The sequence below is a fragment of the Varroa jacobsoni genome, unplaced genomic scaffold (genome assembly GCF_002532875.2).
Source record: "Varroa jacobsoni isolate VJ856 unplaced genomic scaffold, vjacob_1.0 scaffold_759, whole genome shotgun sequence".
Lineage (NCBI taxonomy): Eukaryota > Metazoa > Arthropoda > Arachnida > Mesostigmata > Varroidae > Varroa > Varroa jacobsoni.
The window spans coordinates 681,132-696,127 of NW_019213661.1; the positions used below are offsets into that span (position 1 = coordinate 681,132).

The 14,996-nt window shown below is 35.3% G+C and overlaps 1 protein-coding gene across 3 annotated transcripts; it reads left to right on the forward strand.

The window, feature by feature from the left end:
• Positions 1-90: 90 nt before the first annotated feature.
• On the forward strand, positions 91-14,138 carry LOC111263367 (TNF receptor-associated factor 6). 3 transcript variants are annotated; one of them, XR_015312251.1, is made up of 9 exons: positions 91-928; positions 2,453-2,605; positions 3,492-3,555; positions 6,181-6,326; positions 6,493-6,580; positions 6,790-6,909; positions 7,994-8,104; positions 9,250-9,420; positions 12,047-12,182. XR_015312251.1 is itself a non-coding variant. In XM_022838369.2 (9 exons), the coding sequence occupies exons 1-9, from the start codon at positions 801-803 to the stop codon at positions 12,588-12,590; spliced, it is 1,059 nt and encodes a 352-aa protein (XP_022694104.1). In that variant the 5' UTR covers positions 120-800; the 3' UTR covers positions 12,591-14,138. The 3 variants fall into 3 exon arrangements, 1 of the variants encoding a protein (XP_022694104.1); XR_002682181.2 differs by lacking the exon at positions 9,250-9,420 and adding an exon at positions 12,498-14,138 and having other exon boundaries at positions 115-928; positions 12,047-12,309; XM_022838369.2 differs by lacking the exon at positions 9,250-9,420 and adding an exon at positions 12,498-14,138 and having other exon boundaries at positions 120-928; positions 12,047-12,202.
• Positions 14,139-14,996: the final 858 nt, after the last annotated feature.

Genomic DNA, 14,996 nt, shown 5'->3' on the forward strand with positions numbered 1-14,996 from the left:
GCACATCGTTGAATGTGAACACATGTTGCTCAATAGATAATAAACAAGGAAGGAAATCCGCGAGTGCAAAGTCTCGCGCTATTCGGCAGAAATGGTGCAGTGCATTCGTCAGTCACAGTCAGCGTAGAAGAAGAGATCACACTGCCTATTAGGTCCAAGGAATGGTGTTGACTTAACTGAGATAGAAAGTGGAGAGGAAAAAAGGCAGATGCTCGAGAATGTTATAACCATTCATTCCCATTTACTTCTATTTGCTGGAGTTGCTGGGTTAAAAAAGGCCAACAATATTCGGTGTTTCGTACGAAATTTGAAGTGAAATGCAAAAAAAGAAATGCACGAACGGTGACTAAAGTGCTAGTCGATTTGCGAAGGGTTAAAAATCTCACTGCCAAAAATCTACGGCAAAACCTGCCCAAAGCGTGGAAGCTAGACACTCGAGACAATAAACAAGAAAGCATTATACTAAAACGAAAGGTGTCAACCAACGAACATACCGTGACCTCCGTGATCCTGAGGTCTTGCTCAAGTACAATTAGAAATAACAAGGCTGGCTTGATTATGCTCCAATCGACGTACTACTGCAGGAATAGAAATCAAATCACTTCTATCCGACAAGGTTTTTCTTCATTGGATACGTTAATCGTCAAAAAAAAATAAGAAGAGTAGATAACAGACGTCACCCAACCATTTGCCCTCCTGTTGTTGTTAATATTATTGGATCTTATTATTGCAAGTACTTGTAGTAAAAATCAAATAGATTGCTTAATTCTTATTATTAAGAAAAAAAAATAAGGTGCACAATGACGTACCAGCACATCCTGCGCTCGTTTCCTCGCTTGCCTGGTGAGGTTCTCTTAGAGTTCGAATTGCCGTTGCCTCGAAACCTTACTTGCGTGATTTGTCAATCCGTTTCCCCGGTTCTCTTCAGGTGAGTATCTACAAGAATGAAAACTCGCCTCCCCTTTCTACTTTGAATGAATCTGTTTTGAAAAAGCATATAGACCATAAATAACGTTTAGTAACCTCAAATTAATTATGCGCATGTTTTGAACAAAGAGTTTGTTGATCACCGAAGGTCTCCTTAAAAAAGGATTAAGTGCATTGCCATTACTTAGTTTGTGTCCCACAACTGCGCGTAATAGGAACGACACAAAAAACATGGATAACACAAGAGCACACGATTAAGGAATCTCTTCTAAAAAATAAATAAAAAGTGATCCCTAACTATGAAAATTGTGAGCGACTTTTGTGCAGTAGCCAAATTTTAAATCCTCAATCCATGCGATTAAAAAATATTACACGTAGAGATAGAAAAATATTTGTGTATTTTAATGCTAAATTATTCAACATCTCTGCTACTGTAATACTTGTTGTAGATCTTTTAGGAAATCCAATTCATCAGTGCCACTTTTGCAGTTTTCTAGGAAGCTTAATGGTTTCAGGTGTTTTGAGATTTATATATTTTTTTCTTGGGCCGCTGAATATTAAAAGGGTTTAGTTTGTTTTTGAAGGAAACGTATTACCTTGCTAAATAGTATTTATAGGCGAAGACCTATTCTAAATCAATATTTAATTCGGTTAGTAGTTTAAAAAATGTATAATTTGATATATCTACATCTTTGTGAGGAATTTTTTTGTTGTTGCGATGCTCGCTCGTATAAGGCATAGGCACCTATTGCATATAGTTCTAGTAATATGTTTACCCTATCAGGCAAATCACGTAAGTACCGGAAAGAGCAGAGAAATTGAGGTCCATCGTTAAAAACGTGCGCTCCCAATTTTTGTAGGATTAAAACAAATGGCAATAAGACATTTTTAACAGGTTACAGAGTAGAAATATCACGGAATTTACTATACTCACTTTTCTCATTAAATACAATGGAGCAGCAGAACTGGTTAATAGGCTCGCTTAAAAACGGCTTAAACGAAATGACTAAACTACCTATTATATGTTTTAGAGGTGAATTAGTGCATTTTGGTAACTTCACCAGGTTTTGCCAGAGATGGAAAAACTAGCTTGTTTTTTGCGAAATGGCATCTAAAATTCTGGGCTTTACCAACACTCGATAAATTTCTAGTATCTTGACAAATTAAAACCAAAGATGCTGAGTGTTTGATTCTAGTGCATTTCGCAACATTATTGATCAGTATTATACCGCTAAGTTGATATCGATGTAAGTGTAGTTTCCATGGAAAGTTAAGGTGTGACGTTTACGTTTTGTCACCCAGTTTTGCAATATTATACGCAATGCAACAGAATATTAAACAATGGCGTAAACCGTACATGAAAAATTCCTATATTCTTTTTTGGTTGATTCCATCTCTGTTTGTAGTCTAGACGCGTGCATTTGTGCAAATCTTTAGCGCATTTTAACCCCTGCTTCAGTATATTTAGTATCTTATGACATAGTCAAATGAATGAACAACGAACCTATGATGTTTTACATTATAGAGCTGGATGTTCCCACAGTTTTTGTGGCCAATGCCGCCTTCAACTCCTACCATCAAATCGTACGATGTTTCTTTGTCCAATAGACGGAATAGAAAGCTGGGCGGAGAAAATGTACAAGGATCTCAACGTATGGAACATTGTGAAAGATTTTCGGTATGTATTCGCTGCTTTTTATTATTTGTTCTGCATACATATACATGAAAACATATACATATCAATATTAATTCCAAAACTATTTTCTAGCTTTACTTAAAGCATTCCCTCTTCGTAACGATTAGAAGCAATTCCGCTTTTCAAAGACATGACTAATTATCGGGTGAGAGAAAGGTGTCATGCAGTCATGGGAAAATAAAATCAACAAAAGAAAGTATTTAAATTAGTTTTTAATTTTCAATGTTCGATTTGAGCCCTCTGTGTAAGTTCCTCTATCAAGTATTACCCATCATTAATTATATTTATGTAAGCAACTGAAGTGCTGCACATATTTTCTCATACTGCGTGTTTTCGTATAAGGCGGTAGTGGAAATCGATAAACTTGGCACTGTTGCCACTCATATGGGCGTCCACGTAATTTGCTTTTATTCTTTACAAAGAGAAAACCATGTGCTTCTGCTTTTGAAGTTTAATGCTAGTTAAAAATCATATACTCAGACTCTTTGCGAATATTTTCGGTAAGGGTTTCAACAGACTTCAGATAAGGGAGTTTCATGAATTTGTAACGCAACGGAATTTATGAAGATAGGGTCAGTTGATTCGCAACAAAATTAAAAAGAAATAGCGTATAACTAACCAGGACGACTCTCTAAGACTACACGTAATTAGAGTAGCAACCAAGCTGCATTCATATATAACAATCATTGTTTAAAGCATACATCTAATCGTAAATGGCATGCGATCAATAAGGCAGATCTTACATTGATTGTAAAACTTGAATTTAGTGTACTTAATTTTCAACGAAAAAACATACCCCATAATGTAGGTCAGCTGGTGCGGACTAATATAAAATAACACTATAAATGAAAGTAATTGTTTTCGATAGGGTGCGATGCAACTATTCGGCACTCGGTTGTGGATTCCTGGACACGCTTGAGGAGTTCGCTGCGGTGAGTTCATAACCTTTTATTTATTTCAATTAAACATTTAATTTAAATTTGTAACATTTAAAATACTTGATTACATGAAAATGTAGTTTCTCTTTTATGTCTATGAATCTGTGATTAACTCTGCGATGAACCAACAGATTTAGTACTCAAACATTTTTTTCAGTGCTGCTTTTGATAGAGGACGTCTAATTTTTTTATAATTATTTCTTTATAAATTGAAATTAGAAAATATCTGTGATTGAGTGTTTTTCACTAGTTTAGTAAGTATAGTAACGGAGGAGTACATACGCATATTTACATTTACATACATACATTTAGCATAATCGTTTATTGTCTTGGACAACCAGTCTATTCTTTGCGATACAACTCTCTCGCCTAAAACAAATATTTGTGGTGTATAGGTTTTATCTTAAGCGATTCCAAATAATAGATTTTCTGAAAAAAATATTTTTTACCTATATCATATTTTTCTTGAGTTTGAGAGAGCTTTATTACATCGTTTTCATTCATTTTTAGTCTTATAGTAAGCTTTGCACGAAGTGTGGAAATACTAAAAGAAGCTTCTAGATTGGAAGAATTGAACATTTATGAGTTTTGTAGGTAGTGATATATCGAATATATAAATATATTAGAAAGGTAAAAAAAACTCAATGTGTTGTCCTGATTAGTGAGCGAACTGTATACACATTTTTTTAAGCGGCCTTTTAGGTACAACGTGCGTGACTGTGGCTTTCAATTTTTCTAACAACGATTAAGCGGCCTTTTATGTATCATATGCGTGACTGTGGCGTTCAATTTTTATAAGAATGATAGGCAAGAATAAATGTAATTTCATTTATTTGATAGGCAACTTTAAGATCTAACAAATTAGCATCGAATCGTAGTAGTAATCCTGGACATAAGTATAATAATTTAGAACGCATAAATAGTTCTTTTTTACAAACAAGTGCATAAGTATACATTATTCCAGATTATAACAGGTTTGTACCATTTTAGCGTCTTATTTTTAGTTGAATTTAATTTTTTTAGTTACTGAATCAGAAAGGACGACCCTTCATCTAATAAAATTGTATATGTGCAGATCATTTTGTGAGAGCATTTTTGCGTATAAACTGAAGCAAGGAAGTCAAAAAAATTTACTTTTCAGGTCATATCTTTTAAGGACATATTTGACGGGAGCGCACTGAGAAGCTAAAAATTTAGCTTATATTCACGTTTACGTATCTAAATTCAGCAGCATATGGATGGGAACAAGTTGCCTCAGAAAAAAACACTACACATCTTTTTTTTTAGATGAAGAACCAGACACACGTGTTTTGATTGGACTAGTTTTATGGTATGCGTTATTTCCCTCGAATCGCTTTATTCGTGCTTTTTTAAATTCATTTTATATTCCACGCTGAAGAAAAATAACAATAGCAACCAATAGTACCTTAGGTTCGAAAGTTCCTTTTACCCTTGTTATGCCAAATCTAGGTGCTCTCCATGAAGTGGAAAGTCCTCGTTGTCGCTTTATATGTTAAAGTGGTCATTCTAAAATTGCTGGTATCAAAGTTCTGTCACTTCAATCGAATGTTCCTGCGAACAAGAGGTTGCTTTTAAAAAATAAAAAATCTGAAAGATTGGTTATAAACTTCTACCCACTTGTCCTAAAAAACTGATGTCATCAATCAAAGCGCGATGTGCATATATTATGATTGAACTCTAAATACTTCAAAAATGCAATACGAAAAATCTTAATTTTCAATCAAAATTTAAATGCCATGTAATACAATGAGTTAGACGATTTTGATCAACGTTTAATTGTTCACTACATTAGGATCTACTAATACTTTTAGAAGGACTAATTGAAAAACAAGGACTCTACATTGAAAGATTACAGAGCAGCTTTTCAGCTTTATTAAGGTAGCTTGTTGGAAGCGATTCTGTGGAAAAATAAGAGAAAGAAACGATTTCTGATTATTAAGGTGACCGAAAATCGGATGCGAAAATTGTAAAAAAAAAAAACGAGAAGATAATATACTGTACATACATGGAATCACAGCGTATTAGAGAAAACTAGAAAATTAAATCCTTCAAAAACAACGTTTCGCTTGATTTTTTCATAAGTCGCCGTTAAGGGAATGGACGGGCAGAATCGGTAGACTTTAGGAGTTTTTCGTGTTTGATCATGTGTGAATTTCAGGGTCATCCATGGAAATTATCGAATATATTGGAGTTGGAACTCAAGTGTCTTACTGCCACCACATGTGTATATACGGACATAAAATAATTAAGGTGTAGAATGATCTTACTGTGTGACTTCGTCAACTCAAACATTTTATAATAATAGGCTATCCTATGAAGTTTGCACCTTAGTGCAATAAGCAGTAAAGCTAACAAGACATGTTAGACCATGTGACAGGACTCTATGATGCAAATCTTATAAAGCGGTCCCAAGCAAAAAAGGCGCAATATTTTTTCATGCGTAAATAAGGAAAGCTTTAGATTAAACTATTTACGATTTTTTTTTATTATGACTTTTTAAAAAAAGTATATATAATAATCTTTTATAGTAACTGATTACAGATAACAAATATTGTTTGATACTGATTTCGATCATTTCGCATTTCCATGATTTGACAGAATCATCAGTCAAGCTGCCCGTATCATAAAAAGACGTGTCCGCTCTGTCAGGAAGAATGCCTTTCGAAAGACCTATTCGACCATCTGGGTTCAAAATGCGCTAAACGGCCACTAAGTTGCCCACTATGTACTTTTAATTTTCACAGGTAAACAATCAAGGGTTATGCAAATTTCTATTTTTTCCTACATTTTCGCTTTGTAATATTTTCAAGTCGACCCACTATATTGTAGCTACGGGTGGTCTGTAGTTAATATCACTTATTTTTTACCAAAAAGACAGCGCAACCAATTTATGAATGCTTTCCGTTTTAGAGAACTTCTGCAGGAACATATGAACGAGTGCCCTATGCGAAAGATTGACTGCGAATACTGCCATGTAAAGGATGTACTTGCTAAAGACGTAAGTGCCTGTCTTTGCAAACAGCGCTCTCAGTAGAACTGCAACTTCGTACATGTAAAATTAAGGTAGCTTAAAAATACCACCAAAACGTTTAAACTAATAGGACAAATTCTTAATACTCTCATGTAATTAGAGCCCGTTTGTAATTACAAATATAAAGATAAAAAGGTGGATCAACATGAACTCACGACATGCGATGTTTATTTTAGATGGATGCTCACCTAGACGCCTGTACACTCAGGCCCTGGTCCTGCACGTTATCCGAGTTCGGATGCCCATTTAAAGGAACCTGCAAAGAGCTTCTTGAACATCTTACGTTTGAGGACCACGTAAGTTGTTACGCTATATCCTATATAAAACTAAATAGTGTCTACACAGCTTCGCATCTATGTAATTCTCTTAGTGCCTGCCAATCTATTAAGATTCAACGAAAATACCTTCTGTAACAACATTAAATTAACTATGAAAGTATGCAAAAACCTATACGCATTAAGAACAAAAAGTTAAGCGAAGAGGTGTACAAAAGTGCTAGAGAGCACTGTACTACCATGGAATTGATGCGGTACCGCTTGCCTCTGTAATTTTAGTTTAGCAATATCTGGTCGGTAATATAATGGATTTTCATATGGCAAACCTAACATGTATCGACATTAGTGAGATCTTACGGCAGAAACGTTCGAATAAAATATTTGACAATATTATACAGTTTGAGTGAAAAAGTTACGTTGGCAACCGTAACATGACATGTCGCAGTTATCTAAAGGACAAATAATTGGCCCACGGGCCTGATATCTGTAGCTTATTCTTGCAAGCGGGCAATATCCATTTCTTGATATTCCTTATTATGATATATTATATCATAATAATTTATATTATAAAATATATTATAATAACGAAAAACAAAAGTTTCGTTAACTTTCGTCTTTAGCGCGAAGTATGAATGTATATGCCTCGTTGCACAGTTTACCGGAAGTCTATTATCTAATTGGCCACAGCATCACTGTCAATACTCAAAAGACTGGCAAATGTGCAATGTACTTCTTCTCTATGAGGAATATTTTTGGTATTACGACTTGCTTCATTAACCGAATTCTATATGAGCTAATGTATATATATGGGTATCTAGAAGTAAAATATAAGAAATTAATATTTAATCTTGTTAAATTTATTATCTACATGAAGCCCTATCGAAAGCGAAAGAAGCGAAAGGCCACTAAATTAATTTGGGGGGCCAAGATATCGCTAACGTAAAATACGCCAAGTTTATGCTAACGCTCATTTTATGCCAGGTTCAATGTAGATGCACCCAGTATTGCTTCATTTGTTCCGAAAAGAATTTACTGATACCCAAAACGCAAAAGCTAAACTGTCAAGAGCATGATTAATTTGAAGGGTGTTAATCTTTTTCCGCAGGTCACCCTAATTAACCAGAGGTTCCGAGACATCGCTATGACAAACCGAGATCAGCAGGAGGAGATCGCGCACTTGAATGTACAGTTAGATCAGTTAACCAATATTGTTAAGGTAAGCATATTAGCAGCAAAAGACAATGCAAGAGACCGAGACGTCTAAATTAAAAACTAAGTTTTTTTTTCATTTAAAAATTAACCTAATTAACGAGTGCCACAGAAAGTTTTTGGTGATTGTTGGCGCGTGAAACATAGCTTTTTAAAGTTGCGCGCATCTGATTTTTTTATACAGCAAAAATAGTCGGCAGAAGCACGTCTCCGTCAGCGGATACGAAACGAATAACCTCCATGTCATCAAAAAAAAGTCATCCTAATGTCATCCTAAAAAGTATGGCATTTTCTATTTAATTATCGAAAACGTTTTGCTGATTCTAGAATAGATAGTAGTCGAAAAATGCAACATAGTTGAATATGATGAGTACATAATAAATTCCTACTGGCGCAGTGTAGTAGCGTCTCGGGCCACCTAAGCTTTGCCCTATAGAACGATAACGTCTGTCTCTGTAGTTAACATATATCTGTGTTAGTTTATTGCTGTAGGTGCGTTTGAGAGGGTGTACCCTTTGTTACACAATATTATTGATGCGTTTGATCGTCAAACCAAACGTATTCGTCCCCTGTGGTAATTCTATATAACATTAAACGTCGGGACCGAAGCAACGAAATGCAAGCTGCCAACTTTTGGAGGTCAGCTAATGTAGAATCCACTTTTCACCCTTGCATACTTTACCCATAGAGTGCAAAAGACTCGTTCTGATGGACTCTAATACACCTCCTCGAGCTGCAGGGGTAACTTTAATGAAAGGATACTCTTCAAGATTGATTCCGGCTTGCCGTTGTACTCTAAGCAAAATTTCTTCATCAACAAATTTATAATGTAAATTGATATATTTGTATCTCTAAATTTAATACGAACTCCAATAAAAGTATTTCCTAAATTTGAACTTGAGTTCTCATAAATTTGCTCACAAAAGGGGTTCATTGTTTATTTCCACAAGATAACTAACAAATCACCCGCTTTTGCTGTGATTTCGTCCAGGAAAGCGCTTCAATTACGGCAAATAATCCTGCTTTTCTCACTAACATTTCTTGGTGACGCCAAAATATGCTGTCAAACCACCAAAAACGAGCTGTTTTACCTATATATCGAATAATTTATCTGTCCGATCTAGTTTTAATTATTTTAATTTTTTTTATTAGGTTTTTGTATATGCGTGTCACTGAAGATATGGGAGGAAATCGATGTGCGAAAACGTAGAACGACAACATGCTCTAGCGGCCAAGTATCATAAAGTGTTTCCACTTGAGAGGCTTAATATCGACTCATTGTTAGGTCCTGACCATACTAGAGGCAAACGAACAAATTTAAGGGCAAGTATTCGCTAAAATCGAGACATAACTTTCAAATTATAAAATGCCTCTCTATCGGATGCGTTTGCATAAATGATTAATTCTATTAAGCAAAAACTAAAGTCTATTGTAATCACAGTGGAAGTTTGTAAGGAATATACAGGTAAACATATACAGTATCGAAGAGATCTTTCTAGTCATGTTCGATTATTGGAGGGTTCATTATCGGAAACCAAAACGATATTTAGTCTTACCGCAGATATGATGACTGTCATATGTGTTCAAGGACGTTCTCCCGCTAAATAAACTGTCGTGCTAAAGATAGGAGGAATGTACGCACCAATGAAGAATCAATTTTATTAAGCCCTGTTAAGATGCAAAAATTACACTATCGAATTATTGCTATGAAGACCATAAGCAATCGACACAAAAGCATGATCCATAATAATAGTCTCGTTTGTTTCGGTGACACCCAACACAGACAACGTAGAGTAAAAGGTGACCAAAAAATGGCGCAACAGAAGACTTACAGGTATAGCACCGTACGCAAAGCCCAAAGCAAAAGCAAAACAATAATGTAAACAGCGATTAGTCATTGTGGGTATCACTGTGGATTTTCATCCGCGTGTGTCAATTCCAAATGTGTTTTTAACATCAGTTAATGAACCTAAGCGTAAATATGTCATTACCGCATTAAGCCAATGTTCACAACAGTTGTTTTCAAAGAAAAAAAAACTCCGTACCGAAATTGTTATTAGTTAGATTATTAGTTATAGATGTGCTATTAAAGATCGAAGGGCAAAGTTTTTACGTGTTTCGAAGCTAGTTACTTTCACTTATTTTAATACATCGGTTAGGTATTGATAGCATCCTTCTTTAGTGGGAATATCTCTTGATATAGAAAGGGATTCACAAGAAGTATATAAAAAAAAAGTTTATTAATACTTTTTTTTACAATACTTCTTAATTTAATAACTTAAAAGTGTTAAATACACTTTCAAGGCTCATAGGCCTTAGCCAGATGTCTCTCGCGCAAGAATTGTTACGGTGATCTATAGGGGTAGTAAGTAAAACTGATTTGTTTAAAATAATTCTAAAGAGTGTTGAATGTGCAGAGCACGAAATTCTATTCTGGTTTTTGCTAGTACACCCCCTATAAGAAGTCCATTTAAGGTATTATCACTTCCATTTCTTAGTTCCTTCGCTGTTTATACAAATATATCAATAGACAGTGCTTTCTTCTATTAGCTGTTTTCACCATTTTTTCGGATAATGGATCGCTATTTTGTGTTCAGGCTCTAATGGTAAATGTTTCAAGAAGCAAAAACAGCATTTTGTTCACAGTTGCCAAATTTTAGAACTAATCGCTCAATTTAATAGTCAAATATGACTCAATTACCAATGTAAGCAAGCGCCGTTAAGAAGGTATGGTTACTATTCATGTTCCCTTGTTCCTATACATGAGCTTTATTTGCGAACACTTTGTGGTTCTTTGTGATATTACTAGACTGTACGGTCGCGGCGTCCTAATTATAATATTCGTCTTCAAGATGAGCCTTTTTTTCTAAGAGCAAATAACCTGTTTTTCTAGGAATTGTTCTTTCATGCGCTGCATTATTTTTCTAGCCTATTGCTACACTGAAACAGTGACTTTTTTCTGGGCGACGATGCCAATTTATTTCGCTACGAGTACAGTGCGCTTTACGTAAAGATTATTCACCTTGTGAGTGGAAGCTCGCACGACATAACTGCAGCATTGTATACCAATGTTCTGCGTCGTGTCATACGATACACATCGTATCTTATCCAGGCAACAGCGAAAATGAAATTTACTTGCCAAGCGCCTTAAACATCATTACTAGATAAATCATGGCAATCCTCATACTCAAAATAAAGTAGAGAATCGTACCTTAACCAATTATATACTTGAATAATAGCTATACTTATCCATAAAGTAGGTCATTATTAAAAAGTTATAATAAACTTCTTAATAATAACCTACTTTTTATTTAAAAATATAATAATATTTTCAAAAAGTAGGTTTCCATAAACCTTTTTTTTAAAAAGCTTTGATAGATTACTTTCATTTATTTTCAGTTAACAAGCTTAAGCAGGGAAGTTTTGCGTTCAAAACCAAAGTCTTGAGAGGTCAGGAGAAAAAGCATTGCTGAGAGCTTATTTTTGTATGGTATTTGTCTACGTGATGTAGTATACTGCTGTGCAAATAAAAAAAGAGTCCGGTTGCTAACCGTAATAAATAGCTGAACTTCAGCAGAACTTCTGTTCCTTCATGTGATTACGTTTAACACTAAGTTAGATCTTAAAAATATGCCCGTGCCTTAGTATATAAATGGTCGCTTCTTACTTTTGACACCTTATGATCGAAAAGTTATTGCTCACAAACATGACTAAGACATAATTATAGAGCAGACACTGTGATGGTGTGTAGCACCTATATGTATTAAAATAAGAAAATTGCAACAACCTCAGTAATAGTTCATGGTGTGTATAAATGGGATTAACCTTTGCTAGTAGTTAAATGCAAATATCTTTTATAAAGGGAAAATGAGCCGCGTATACAAACGTCTATTTATAATACTAAGCATGATATATTTAAGTATTTATTGGTTTTATTAATTCTTTTTAGGATGGCAACCGTCGAGTGGCGACGGCTTTACGGTCAATAGCGTGCGCGCTGAACATGCATAAAGAAGAGAACCGGAAGTTAAAGGATAGACTCGACGAGATGATAATTATTATTGGACGCAACACTCAACAACTACATCAGCAGGCCTCACGTAGGGTACGCATCTAACGTTAAATTCGTGAAGATTAACGATTTAACAATTCGGGCCTGCCCAATCGTCGCGTGTGAACAAACGATAAAGTCGGTCGGCTCGACGTGCATTGGTTAGTTCAGTCAGTTGATGATACCATACAACTCACTAACATAATGAGTAGGGAATGTCGGTTAATTGATGAGTATCTTTTAAACGTGAGACTATCAATGTTGATTTTTATCGTTTGTTATTCCTGTTTTGAATGTTTTTGGACTCTAAAATACGTTGCTATGGTTGGCAACGACTTCATGTTTTTAGGATGGTCGGCATCCGTGCTACGTGGAGGTGACGACATCGCGGCCTTCATCAGGAGCCGAGCGAGGTGATTATCGGGTCTACCACAAGAACTGACAAATAAGATGGCAATAAGTGTAGTGCGAGTAGGGAGCCAACAGAGGGACAAGCGCAGACATCGGAAAAAAGCGTGCCAACAACAGAAATGGCATCAAGCAGCAAAAATAGAGGCGATGATAGTCATAAGGATAACCACAATAACGGCAACAACAGGACCAACAGGAGCCGCCAGATATAAGCCAGTCATTGTACTAACGACAGACCAATTGCCAACGATATATGATAAGAAAAAAATAAACTTAAGAATTGGTGACATATAACTTTTTTGGTTCACACAGATTGCTTATTTGTGTTCTTGACGGAACTAGAAGCAATGATGCCTAAATTCGTTCAACCAGAGACTTGGTCGTGCAAGCCATTGCATCAACCGCGGTAATAATGTATTATAACTAATTTCGGCAAAAGATATGACCAATCATCATTAAAATATCAAATATAAGTTTTCGATTTTATCGAGTTTGATGGGGTAATAGTATTGTATTAATCAAAACAGCCACATTCGACCAAAGGGACTAGTCTTTGAGCATGGAATAAAAGAAAAAGCATAAATTAAAATAAGGTACAAATTATCTAATTGAAACACAAACTCATTGAACATTTGTAATATGTTAGGTGGAGTATGATTTTTTAATACATTAAGATTACAAGCAGCAGAAAAACAGCATGTATGAAAGATCGATAAATATATAAAAACATCAATCTATTATTCCACCAAAGGACGAAAGGTCAGGTTATCCATACATGGTGAAACAAATTTAACTGGTCGTAAAAATTCCACTTGGTTAGGTATACACGACATTAAGATCACATTACAAGCTATAGATCTTGCTATCATGCTTTAAATATAACTTTATCTATGGGTTCTTCCCATGACCCAAATGAAAACGACACCAGTTAGATGTCATTGCCAAAATATGGTCTTTTAGTAAGTAAAATAAATGGGTCTGTTTTACGTAGACCTTGCTCTTCAAGCAACAATAAAAGGCAACACCTGCTCGTATAGCTTCATAGGTGAGGTGGCCATGGAACGGATTTTCGAACAGAAAGAAAATCACTCATAGCTTAAAAAATGTTTCGTTTGTAGAAAAGCTTGATCTTCGAAAACTCAAATATTACTAGTCTATTATCCAAAAATGTATTCTTTTCTTGCGTTTCTTACCCACGTGCAATCAAATTAGACAACTTGCTTCAAGCGTCAAAATTTACAGATTTCATCATATTAAATCACTGTATGCGGGAGAACTACTGTGAGATGAAGACAACGGATTGTGAACAACTTATAAGAGGTAGACCAAGAAGAAGAAGACCAGTTGAATTCTACGAAATAAGAGGGCTGAGTTAACACAGCAATTGCTGCTAAACAATATTTTAGTTTTATGCAGTTGTTATCATTATTTTTTTAATGGTTAAAGGGAAGTGGATTTCCCTTCTATTGGAAATTAAGGCACTTCTACTGGTGAAACGAGTGGCAAATATGAAAGATAAAAGATGTCATAAAAGGAGAAGTAGATTGAATAAAGACAGAACATCAGATGTGTCCTTGTTGTTGGCTGTGTGGTTTGTGATCCATTGTCGTCGGATTTGGTTACTTACCACGCGCACCTTTACTTATCGTCCACCACTCTGGCCCCAACTCATACACTCGTTGCCATCATTCTAATTTAATAAATAATAAGGGTAATACTTAGTAAATGATGCTAAATAACCACAATACACACATCACTCATAATAACAAAAAATGAAATTAATGGGAATCTAACTCAAGAATCAAACTAGCAACAAATTCCGAAACAAGAAATTACTGGAACTATGCAGATCAACACACAAATGCAGAAACGGGGGGAGATAATACCACATAATAACGTGCTATTAAGAATAATAACCTTCACGAATAGTGGTAATACGTAAACAAATATGATTAGTTCCACTCAAAAGTAATGGAAATTTGAGGTGCTTTGCACAAATGGACAGAATCATCCACAAAGACCGCCATTTTTAGAATACATAGCTGAAACAGATTTTAGGAGAAGATTAACAATAGAGTCACTGAATCCCAGTGTAGCCTACCTTGGCTGACCTTAACGCCTACCGTTATTAAAACCGTTTAGGTTGCACTCAGAAAACCTTAGGATACTATGCCCTTCAATTTGTAGGATTATATGGTGTATAGTGCATCACTCTCAGGTCCCTCTCACCTTAAAATGGAACCTAACTATGTAAATGTTTGAGATGTTGATATCTGAAGTCTAGTAGTTTATTTTATTGCGTTCCCTGATATTAAGACAAACCAGTATGGAGCCGATTTCGCCAATTTCTGTCTCGGACTGTGTGCTACAATACAGGCTAAACAGATACAATTTATCTTTGTGTTAAAGCAATAACGTGAAGCCTTTTCTGAAAATA